Genomic DNA, 12,691 nt, shown 5'->3' with positions numbered 1-12,691 from the left:
TTGTCAGGATGTCTTCCATGACGTCTTCTGCCACCATCCAAGCATTATCTGCTATCTTTTGCATTGAAGGTCTGCCACAGACTATTGTTTCCGACAATGGCCCACAATTCATGTCTGCAGAATTTCAGTCATTCTGCAAGGCCAATGTTATTCAACATCTGACGTCCGCGCCGTTTTCGCCTCAGTCAAACGGTGCCACTGAACGTTTGGTCCGGACTTTAAAGTCACAGATGTTGAAGTTGAAAGAGTTGCATTCTCGGGAGGACGCATTATTGCTCTTTTTGTCCTCGTATCGCTCTCAGCCTTGAGATGGTCGCTCGCCGGCTGAGTTGCTTCACGGTCGCCCTCATCGAACCTTGATGTCTCTGCTACATCCGCCGCATCAGGTTCCTGTGCAGCGGCAGACACCTGCTTTTGCTCCAGGTGACGTAGTATACTATCGCAACTATCGCGGTTCACGGCGTTGGCTCGCAGGGCGCATTCTTCGCTGCCTCGGCCGCGCTATGTATCTGGTTTTAGGGGCCTCTGGTGAGGTGCCTCGGCATCTCAATCAGCTGCGCCTCTGTCGTCGCACGGGTTCTGCCGCTCCCCGTCTGCTTTCAGCGACGGTGCTGTCCGGTCAGCGCCCTGGGGACACATCTACTGGCTTGCCTCATCCCCAGGTGTTACCGACGCTGCCTTCCATTTTGCCCCATGGCGACGCGCCGCCGCCTGTTCTCCCGCCGGCGCCGCCCGCAGTGAACACTTCGCTGCAGCCGCCAAGCGCCTCCCTGGGTCACGCGCCGCCGATCGCTTCCCATGACCAGTTGTCCTCCGCCATGGAACTCTTGCCCGCTCCGGACCATCTGTCATCTTCGCCCGTCGGGTGCTCCGACTCGATGGAGGTCGACCCTTCGGCCCCTCCTGACTATCTACGGGCACATACACCGCATGTTGGCGTGCACCCTGGACTAGGTTTTCAGGCATTTCCTAGCTCCCCTCGGACCGAATGGCCGGGTGCGGGTGGCACAGCCTCGCCTGTTGTTAGGCTCCCCACCTCGTCGCATACGTCAACATGGGGTCCTCCCCACGACGGGCGGAAGCCTTATAATACAACCGTACGCCGATTTGTGGGGGAGGAATGTGGTGTCACCGCCAGACACCACACTTGCTAGGTGGTAGCCTTTAAATCGGCCGCGGTCCGCTAGTATACGTCGGACCCGCGTGTCGCCACTGTCAGTGATTGCAGACCGAGCGCCGCCACACGGCAGGTCTAGTGAGACGTCCTAGCACTCGTCCCAGTTGTACAGACGACTTTGCTAGTGATGATACACTGACAACTACGCTCTCATTTGCCGAGACTGTAGTTAGCATAGCCATCAGCTACGTCAATTGCTACGACCTAGCAAGGCGCCATTTATCTTTTGCTGGTTATCTTATAAAGCCTGTACCGTCAGACCGATGTTCACCAATTATGGAATAAAGTTAAGTATTACATCAACTACGTACTTTATTTGCTATATTAATTACATTGTATTGTTCCAGACCTCACGCCAGCCTGTGTGAGTTAAACGCGTGCATTTCGGCCTCCTCTAGCAACACGGTGTTGGCTCTTCTGCCAACACAATAGTATGTGCCTATGAACTGCTAAATTTTAAATAATTTAGTAGCTCATCTTACAACATAAGTACTAATAGAACAAATTAATCTGTATGATAGAGAGATAGGTATATGAAAATAGTGGAATGAAAGTGATTTACAAACAAGGAGAAGGAAAAAATCAACAAAGATAGTAAATGTACAGTATTCCTGAATATAGTTCACTTGCTGTGCACATGAATACAACTGAACATTGGAAAATGTCATCTTTGCAATAAGCGAGAAAAAACTTAAGATATTAATTTATTGGCACAAACCCAAAATACTTAAAGAAATAAGCAGTTTCATTTGGTATTACCCGTCTTCAGATCATGATAAGAAACAGAAGTATAATTCAGTACTACACCTTAGCACCTTACAATAAGTACCACTTCACCCATCTTCAGGTCATGTAGTACATGGTACGCAAGCAACAGCTATCACTACCAATATGTTCCAGTATGCCACACATAAAAATGGGATTTTTTCAGGGTTTAAACTTTGTGTGCTATTGGTGAATGAAAGGTAGAATCAAGTGTTTTTATAGCCCTTGGGTTACAGACCATTTGTATATGCAACAGAAGAATCATCTTATTGTAATTATCCATCAGTACAAGGTCTACGTTTCAATATTACGGACATCTTTCATCTTAGGCAAATTGAGCAAATCAGATGGTTCTTTTTGCATTAGATGTGGTCTATGGGGCACCTTAAGGAGCTTATGGAGCCACCTTTAGTTCATGAGGAGTTCCCGGGAAAACCTGAAAAAAAGGTTTTTCACAATGTTTTCACCATCAGCAGTGGATATCTAAGTAAATAACTGCAGCTAATTGCTCAAATTTTAACAGTAAATTCTCTACGCACTTATCTAGAAGTGCCACCTTCCCGTTTTCATAACATGGTTTTTGGGTACCACAACTGGGCCATGGATTTCCAAGATAGCTATGCACAGCAAATGGCTGAAATTTTTACGATATATTCCTATCATCAAGATCTTGAATAAACTTTCAGTTTTGTTGCTAATTTACCATTTCTGAGATACAAAGGTTCAAAGGTGTCCTACTTGTAAACATAAAATTGTTGTTGTTGTGGTCTTCAGTCCTGAGACTGGTTTGATGCAGCTCTCCATGCTACTCTATCCTGTGCAAGCTTCTTCATCTCCCAGTATCTACTGCAACCTACATCCTTCTGAATCTGCTTAGTGTATTCATCTCTTGGTCTCCCTCTACGATTTTTACCCTCCACACTGCCTTCCAATGCTAAATTTGTGATCCCTTGATGCCTCAAAACATGTCCTACCAACCGATCCCTTCTTCTAGTCAAGTTGTGCCACAAACTTCTCTTCTCCCCAATCCTATTCAATACCTCCTCATTAGTTACGTGATCTACCCACCTTATCTTCAGCATTCTTCTGTAGCACCACATTTCGAAAGCTTCTATTCTCTTCTTGTCCAAACTAGTTATCGTCCATGTTTCACTTCCATACAGGGCTACACTCCACACAAATACTTTCAGAAACGACTTCCTGACACTTAAATCTATACTCGATGTTAACAAATTCCTCTTCTTGAGAAACGCTTTCCTTGCCATTGCCAGTCTACATTTTATATCCTCTCTACTTCGACCATCATCGGTTATTTTACTCCCTAAATAGCAAAACTCCTTTACTACTTTAAGTGTCTCATTTCCTAATCTAATTCCCTCAGCATCACCCGACTTAATTTGACTACATTCCATTATCCTCGTTTTGCTTTTGTTGATGTTCATCTTATATCCTCCTTTCAAGACACTGTCCATTCCGTTCAACTGCTCTTCCAAGTCCTTTGCTGTCTCTGACAGAATTACAATGTCATCGGCGAACCTCAAAGTTTTTACTTCTTCTCCATGAATTTTAATACCTACTCCGAAATTTTCTTTTGTTTCCTTTACTGCTTGCTCAATATACAGATTGAATAACATTGGGGAGAGGCTACAACCCTGTCTTACTCCTTTCCCAACCACTGCTTCCCTTTCATGCCCCTCGACTCTTACAACTGCCATCTGGTTTCTGTACAAACTGTAAATAGCCTTTCGCTCCCTGTATTTTACCCCTGCCACCTTTAGAATTTGAAAGAGAGTATTCCAGTCAACATTGTCAAAAGCTTTCTCTAAGTCTACAAATGCTAGAAACGTAGGTTTGCCTTTTCTTAATCTTTCTTCTAAGATAAGTCGTAAGGTCAGTATTGCCTCACGTGTTCCAACATAAAATACAGATCTGAAATCCAGTATGAGGTGAAAGCATATTTTATAAACTGACAGCCTGGTCAAATATGCTGTGAAGTGTCTTCATCAGAAGAGTTCTGGGTACCCCATGTTGTAGTATTGAACCACCTGCTGAATTTTTGTACATGTAAAATCCAGTCTGAGGTGTAAACATACTTTTGCTGAATGACAGCTGGTACTCCACTATTCAGTTTGCATCTTTTAAGCAGCTGCATATTCACTTTTTTTATGCTCTGATAGGAGCATTTCCTGCTGGTAGTAGTTTTACTCATGCATGGATCATGTGGCATGAACTCAACTAATGTCTGAAGTAGTGCTGGAGGGAATTGACACCAGGAATCCTGCAGGGCAGTTCATAAATCTGTAAGAGTACGAGGAGGCGGAGATCTCTATTGAACAGCATGTTGCAAGGCAGCCCAGATATGCTCAACAGTGTTCCTGTCTGGGAAGTTTGGTGGCCAGCAGAAGTGTATAAACTCAGATGAGTGCTTCTGGAGCCACTGTGTAGCAATTCTGGATGTGTGAGGTGTCACATTATCCTACTGGAATTGCCCAAGTCTGTCGGATTGCACAATGGACATGAATGGATGCAGGTGATCAGACAGGATGCTCACATACATGTCACCTGTCAGACATATCGTCAGACAGACCATATCTAGACATATCAGGGGTCCCATATCACTCCAACTGCACACACCCCACACCATTACTAAGCCTCCACCAGTTTCAATGGCACCTGCTGACACACACAGTGTCCATGGATTCATGAGGTTGTCTCCATACCCATACATGTCCATCCACTCAATACAATTTGAAATGACGCTCGTCCAACCAGGCTATATGTTACAGTCATCAACAGTCCAATGTCGGTGTTGACAGGTCCAGGTGAGACATAAAGCTTTGTGTTGTGCAGTCATAAGGGTACACAAGTGCGCCTTCGGCTCCAAAAGCCCATATCGATGATGTTTTGTTAAATGGTTTGCACATTGACACTTGCTGATGGCCCAGCACTGAAATCTACAGCAATTTGCAGAAGAGTTGCACTTTTGTCATGCTGAACAATTCTCTTCAGTGGTCATTTGTCGCTTTCTTTCAGGATCTTTCTCCAGCCACAGCAATGTCAGAGATCTAATCTTTTACTGGATTCCTGATATTCACGGTACACTTGTGAAATGGTCATACACGAAAATCCCCACTACTGGCTACCTCAGAGATGCTGTGTCCTATCTCTCTTGTGCTGACTATAACATCATGTTCACATCACTTAAATCGTGATAACCTGCCATTGTAGCAGCAGCAACCAATCTAACAACTGCACCAGACACTTGTCTTATATAGGCATTGCCTACCGCAGCACCATTTTCTGCCTGTTTACACGTCTCTGTATTTGAATAGACATGCCTATACCAGTTTCTTTGGCACTTCAGTGAATATATTGGAATCTACCTACCTAAAGGTGTAGTTTGACAAGGATTGAAGAAGCATTCAGTCTTGGCTCTAAAGTAGGAGCTGTCGTGATGAGAAGCAGCAGTTTATTTCTGGTAAACTAGATTTAACATTGAAGTATATCATTGCTTCTCATCGTGATGAGAAGCAGGCCAATATTGGGTGAACTAGATACTTCTCTGAAATACTTTGTGAGTCTATAAGTAAACAAAAATTTTGTAAATATAAATTATAAATGATTTACAAAAAAAGAAAAAACCACGCAATCGTCAAACATAGCACTTTTCACAATCTATGAATACCATTCTGAGAGAAACTAAGAAAAAATGTTGTATTTGAGAGTCTCATAAGATCATTGTCCTATCATGGTCTGGATGTACGTAAACTTGGCTGCCTCTGAAAAAACTGGTTAACAATAAATATGTGATTAACTTACTGGATCTTCCATTTTCACATATGCAATATCTTCCACTAGTAAAAATTCTTCTACTTTTATTGGGGCTTCTTCTTCAGCAGATTGTTCTTCATTGCTCTGGAACATCAAGAACACAAAAAAATTGAGTCAGTACTTAGTGAATGATAAAATGCATTAACCAGTTACATTCAAATAATGATGTAAAACTGAGCACTTCACAAAATGCAAAAACATAGTATCCTATGACTACAGCATGAATGAGCCACAATTATAATCAATCAACTCATACAAATAACAGCCTGAATATGTTGTGATATGAAATGGAAAAATCACATATGCTCAATTGTGAGTAAAGCATACAGCAGAGTTAATGTTCATTGATAGGCTACTGGGATGTGCAATTAGTCTACAAAGGAGATTGCTTATAAAATATAACTAACAAGAGATGTAAAACACATACAAAGATGGGCAAAATGAACAGCCATAAATTTATTTGACCCATGGGAAAGTGACATGGAAATGCTGAGAAACCTGACCAAGCACAATTAATCCACAAAAGCCTACCTCCATTTCAAAAACCAATTTGAAGTGAAGAATCTAATCATATATTACAGCCTCCTATGCCTCTCTCTCTCTCTTTGGGACTGCAAAGATAAGCTCAGATTAATTACAGCATGACAGAGGCATTTAAGTAGTCATTCACACTGCATTTCATATACGAATGGAACGGAAGGAAACCATAGCACATGGGATAATGGAAAGTTAGCTCTGCCAAGCATTTCACAGTGATTTGTAGAGTATGTATGTCATTATAAAAATGGCATTTTTCCTATCATAGGTCTCACCAAGCTCACTAAACAAATACAACATAGGTATGGCAGTTTAGCAAAGAAAAGACACTAAACTGAACGCAAATGTGAATGCAAATTTTCATATAATAATCATGATATGAGGAGAGGGGGAAAGCTAGAAAACAATACAGGCAGCAGCAGTGATGTCACATACACAAAGTTTAAGTTTCATAAGTACAATGCAACGAACTTATATCCCATACGGTTTGTAATGTCTACATCTACATTTACATCTACATCTATACTCTGCGAACCATCTTGAATTGAAAGCCAGAGGGTACATCCTGTATTACTCATTATTAGGGGTTCTTCCCATGCCATCCACATATGGAGTGCGGGAAGAATGATTGTTTGAATGCCTTTGTGCATGCAGTAATTATTCTAATCTTATCCTCACAATCCCTATGTGAGTGATACGTAGGAGATTTTTATATGTTCCTACAGTCCTCATTTAAAGCTGGTTCTTGAAACTTTGTTAGTAGACTTTCTCAGAATAGTTTACATCTATCTTCAAGAGTCTGTCACTTCAGTTCCTTCAGTACCACAGAGGGACGCCAGCGATCGAGGCATTGCGAAGTAGGCAAGCACAGCAGCAGTCTACCAAACAGGCTGACGCAAGGATGCACACAGACCAAGCGCCGAGCAAAGCTTGGAGAGTGCTGAGTAAGGGGAATTGAGGCCAGCATGCTAAGTTACACTGCAATATACTATGGGAGTAATAACAAAAAGCTACCACCGAGAGTAAAAAATGTCCTCCTGCCGGATATAAATAGTGGAGCGCAGGCAGCAACAGACAGAAGCCATTTGACTAACTGCAGCGAGAACTTCCAGCATGACCGGCTGCAGTGCGGTCTTGGTCACATGCGCCGCCGGGGACTGACCCTCGGACTTCATGGCAACCAGGGCCCACGGCACATGGTCTGTCCATGATGGGACCTTACGGACATCGCGACTGACGGCTTCCCAGCCACCGGTGCAGCAGGCGTCGGCAGCCGACCTCACAGCGATGAGTTCATCTCAACCACAGAGCAACCTGGCTTCAGCGGAGCACTGGTGGTCTGAGGCTCCTGAGTGCAATCAGCAGTGCGCGTTGCGCACATTGTCGGAGAATCTACACAGCAGCAGCCAGGCAGAGGGATCCACAGGGCTGGGCAGCGATGACGAGGGAGAAATTGTAAAGAAAGTTCAATAAATAATTGTAATACTCCACGCTGTCTCAGTCTTTGGCACAGCCACTGTGTCTGCTGCTAACAAGTGGTGCAGAAGCAGTAACAAGTGGTGTCTGGCCCACCCACACCACGACTTTGACTAGCACCGAGCGGATCAACTGAGAAACACCGAATAGGGTGAGTATAGCAACTGCCTTCTCTTTTTTTTTCTGTCGAGGGTAACAACGTTAAGGGATGTGAGAGTGTCATTTGAAAGGCCTAGCAGTCCTGCAGACTTATCGCAGTTTCGTGGGAATGATTGACACGTTAACTTAGTACCATCTAAATGTGTAGTGTGTGGATTAACAGGTCACATCGCTCCTTGTGAAAAATTTGTAACAAGCACTTGTGTGTGGCTTCTATGGTCATGTAACGGGGCAATGTGGTAAGTCTAGATGGCTTGCCATTAGACGTGCTAGGAATTAACTTGCTTCTGGGTAATACAATTTCATTTTTGTGAGGTAAGGTATAGCACACAGAAAATGCCAGAGACACATGCAACCGGGACAAGTGACACCATAGTCGCATTGACAGAGCAAGTTAAGAAACTGATTGAAGAAAATAAGTTCTCATTGAAGAAAATAAGTTGCGAAAGCAGCATATGCAGAGGATGGAGCAACAATTGTTGCAAAATACTCAATCAGGCTCAGGAAGTGATAGTGTAGAATGCAAGAGTACTGTCTTGTCCGGTGTGGCAGACTGTTCAGCGGCTAATTTGATACCTTCCTTCTCGGGTAAAACATCAGAGGAATGTTTTCATTGGTGACATACGTAGTACGGCTAGACTGTGTGGCTGGTCGAATGAAACATGTTTGCAAATGGCGAGGTTACGGTTAGTAGGTGATGCAAAGACTTATGTGGCATACCACGAAGGGTTACACGATGCTACTACATTCACAGAGTTTGCTGAGGGATTATTTCAAAGGTCTAGGAAACAAAACAGTGCCAGATTTTTTAGAGAAAAATTGAGGAGGAGGATGCAAAAAACGGGTGAAATGGTAGCAGAATTTTCAGACAGAATTAGGAAAACGAATGCATACACGTATGAGTTAACGCAAGATGCGTGTGCAAATGAAGTTCTATTGAAAGAAGCAGAGAATAGAGCTTTAGACGCATTTTTATGAGGGGTCTCGCCAGATTTTTCAAGCCGGATATGGATGGAAAATCCAAGTGACTTAGCAGCAGCATTGTGCATAGCTACAAATTTGCAGGAAATGGATAGCGCCACTAGAAGTCGCAATAACAAGAAAAGTTTTTCATCTTCCAGAGAGTGTTACCGTTGTGGAAAGCAAGGTCATTTTAAGGGACAATGTCGGGAACCGCAATGTTTCAATTGTCAGAAAATAGGGCATAAGGCACGGCAGTGTAAAGCAAAGAAACGGGTTAATGATACAGCAGGTAAAAAACTGTTTAACGAAAAAGGAGTGCTCCTGCCGTCGGGAGGCATTCCCAGTAAAAAGAGGTACTCAGAGAGTGCACAAAGAGGTGGATAGTAGTTTGATGGTTTAGATAAAAGATAAGTGGCGAAGAGTTTTAGTGGATACTGGAGCGCATGTATCAGTTGTCAGTGTGGACCTCGTGGGCAAGAAAGGATTGGAAGCTCCGAGATACAGATTGCGTGCAGTAGGTGATAAAAAATTAGATGCACTAGGGACAGCACAGCTCAAGTTTAAGATAGGGAACGTGTGGTTCCGGGAGCAAATAAAGGTGTTGTCAACTGTGGGACAGGGATTTTCAGCGATACTTGGGTTGGACTTTCTGATTAAACATCACGCCAAAATTGACCTTTCGCAACATACACTGGAACTCAATGGGAACTTGTTCTCAATGGGTACAGCCGTTGCAAATGTTTCAGAGTCGCAAGCTGCACCGACAGCTATGGTGATAGCAACTAAACTATGTACAAGTGCATTAAAGGTGATTTAAAAGTGCGAACAGGTACAGGGAAGTTGATCTGGGTTCCGGTGGATGTCGATGTGCCACAGCAGTGGTTAGTCTTGGTAGAGCCACTACCAAGTAATGAGGTTTTAGACGAAAAGCATTGCTTTATTCGTACGAGTGAATCACGGGTAACGGACATAAATGGGCAGTTTATGGTTGTGCTGAGTTTAGATAACTTCGGGCGGGATGATGTTGATCTGCCGAAGGGATTAGTAATAGCCACAGTAGAGTTAATGGAAAAGAGGACATCGATAGTTCGAGGGTAGACTATGATGTAAAGCAAACTGTCAGCATGTCTGCACTTCGTGACAAGGTATATCATTTGAGAGGAAATGATCGTTCGGGTATGGAAGCATTATTACTAAAGTATAAAGCATTGTTTGAAGCACAGGGTACGTTACCTGCTCTACCGTATCTTCCTTCGCCGTCGGCGTTGTCATTGTTACCGTGAGACACCGTTATACCAAGAGGAAAGGCGCGTCGATCTTAGAGCATGAGATATGATGACCTTAAGCCATTGACAACACACAACGGTCACGGTAGCACCTGATTCCAGAATAGCTGCAGTAGCTAAGATCTACGAACTATCCCCTGTTGACCAGGTCCCCAAAACTTAACTCGTAACGAGATCCCTTCAAAGCAAATTGTTGCAACGATCGTCTATAAAGGCCTCGTACAACGAGAAGAAATGTTACGGTTGATGGAATAATAACAGATACGACCAGACTGTCTTGTCTCTTCTGCTTTATTTAACATAACTTCGTTCACAGTTTCATTTCGCATTCACCACTCATTCACCAAAACCCTTTGATGAACAGTTTTGGTTGCTTAACACCAACAGTCAATGATAATGATACATCTTTTCTCCTTTTTATAAATTGAAGCCTGCTCTCCGTGATATAATTAAAAAAAAAAACGGTCTCAATACCGCGTCCCTCGTAAGATGCGAATAGACTTATCCCGGAATTGACTGCCCTGTAGGTGTACTCAATTTAATGACCACACTTTGCTGTCTGCTATTTCGCGTAACTGAATGTCCATTTGTTAGTCTGATTATACACTGTAGCTATTTAAAATTCGCCCCTATATTTTTCACAACGCACAATTAGCACTTCCTTACTTTTTATTTTTTATTTTTATTTTTTTTTTTTATTTTTTAAAAGAGTAAACGGAAAAAAAGACGCCGTATCATGGGCTTAGTCGACATAAAGCAAAACACCTTAATATGCCCAATTTCACCTCTTCTTATAGGATCGGCTACCTTACTCATTGATTTACTACATATTGTTTCCAATAACACTAAACAGGTATCGCCGTTATATTTTAATTGTATTCACAAAAGCATGTTACTACTATTATGACCAACCAAATCGTCACAAATCGCGCGGCGTGCGTTTTTAATGATAACTTTACGCTATTCAATTAAATCGCGCGGCGTGCGTTTTTAATGATAACTTTACGCTATTCAATTTCCGTTACAGCTATCTTGACTCGTAATGTTACACTGCTACACCAATAACACAGCATTGTATTCCGAGAGGGAATCACGCTCTGGTGTATCGTAAGCCATACAGACTACCGAAACAATTACAACCAGTAGTAGAGCAATTAATAGAGCAACAATTGGAAGATGGGATAATCCAACACAGTAATAGTCCTTGGTCTAGTAGTGTGGTCCTAGTTCTGAAGAAGACACCAGACGGGTCGAAAAAATTTCGCTTTTGTTGTGATTACAGACATTTGAATTAACAGACAGTGGCAGACGTATATCCGATTCTGAATATCACAGAAACATTAGACAACCTAGGGCAGTGTAAGGGCAGAGAGAAGAGCTATGGATAGGCAGATAGTGGAGAAGTTTTGGTGGAGTACACGACATCAAGACGTGGACGAGTACGTCAGGAATTGTGTGCCATGCGCACAGTGTGTGTGCGGACTTGAGCCATCAAAAGATTCAGCTTCAAAGATTACCAGAGGCAGACAGACCTTTCCAACAAATCGGAGTTGATGTATTAGGTCCATTTAATAGGAGAGCAGCATGGAATAAGTAGGTGTTAACAGTGATTGACCACTTTTCTAGGTATTTAGTTATGGTCGCATTACCAGATCAGAAAGCAAGTACGGTGGCACAAGCTTTAGTTAATAATTGGTTACTCAGGTATGGGATACCTCAGTCCTTAATCTCAGAGCAAGATACTAATTTCACGTCTTATCTGATGAAGCAACTGTGTAAGTTACTGAAGGTAAAGAAACTACAGACTAGTCCATTCCATTCGCAAGCAAACAGAAAAGGGAAAGAGTGCATCGCATGATCGCTAAGATGTTGAGTCACTATGTAAATAGTCAACACACTGACTGGGATGTGCACTTGCAATTTGTAACCAGTGCATATAATAGTAAGGTACATACGTCGACAGGATTGTCGCTGTATGAAGTGGTGTATGGGCGGAAGATGCCATCACCTTTTGACATGCTTCGCCCAAGGCTGGGAGCGGAGGGCGAGCGTGTAAGGCAATTTGTGAAAACCATTAAGGAAGTAGGGCAGAGAGTTAGAGGAGCTGACACGAAAGCGTTGGAACGACAAGAACAGATGGGAGGTACGACAAGGAAGTTGCCACAGTACAGAGTAGGCCAATGGGTGCTACCAGCTAATCCGTATATTCCAAAAGGGAAAGCCAAGAAGTTCACAAACAAGTTCCAGGGACCATACCAGGTAGTGGAAATGACATCACCTGTCAATGTAAAATTACAATTGCCCACCAAGACAATGGTGGTTCACGTTATTAGAGTTAAGCCGTTCCAGGGGGTAGTAGATCCGTGTATATGTACTTCTCCTTCTGGCAGAAAGCGAAAAGAAGCGCCAGAAGCAGACAGTAAACTGGGTATTAAGTATAAGTTGCGTTCGAGGGATGTGTAGTTAGCAGTAATTATCATATTTGTATTATTTTTGT

The 12,691-nt window shown here is 42.9% G+C and overlaps 1 protein-coding gene across 8 annotated transcripts in view; it reads right to left on the bottom strand.

The window, feature by feature from the left end:
* The window catches only part of LOC126161900 (zinc finger protein 761-like), a 121,707-nt gene that overhangs the window by 69,592 nt on the left and 39,424 nt on the right, over positions 1-12,691 (bottom strand). For all 8 annotated transcript variants that reach the window (XM_049918061.1, XM_049918058.1, XM_049918055.1 and 5 more), the window contains one exon: positions 5,762-5,857. In XM_049918061.1, coding sequence (XP_049774018.1) covers positions 5,762-5,857 — 96 coding nt within the window. The remainder of the gene's footprint in view (positions 1-5,761; positions 5,858-12,691) is intronic.

The sequence above is a fragment of the Schistocerca cancellata genome, chromosome 2, assembly GCF_023864275.1.
Source record: "Schistocerca cancellata isolate TAMUIC-IGC-003103 chromosome 2, iqSchCanc2.1, whole genome shotgun sequence".
Classification (NCBI taxonomy): domain Eukaryota; kingdom Metazoa; phylum Arthropoda; class Insecta; order Orthoptera; family Acrididae; genus Schistocerca; species Schistocerca cancellata.
This window is presented reverse-complemented; position numbering and strand designations above follow the sequence as displayed.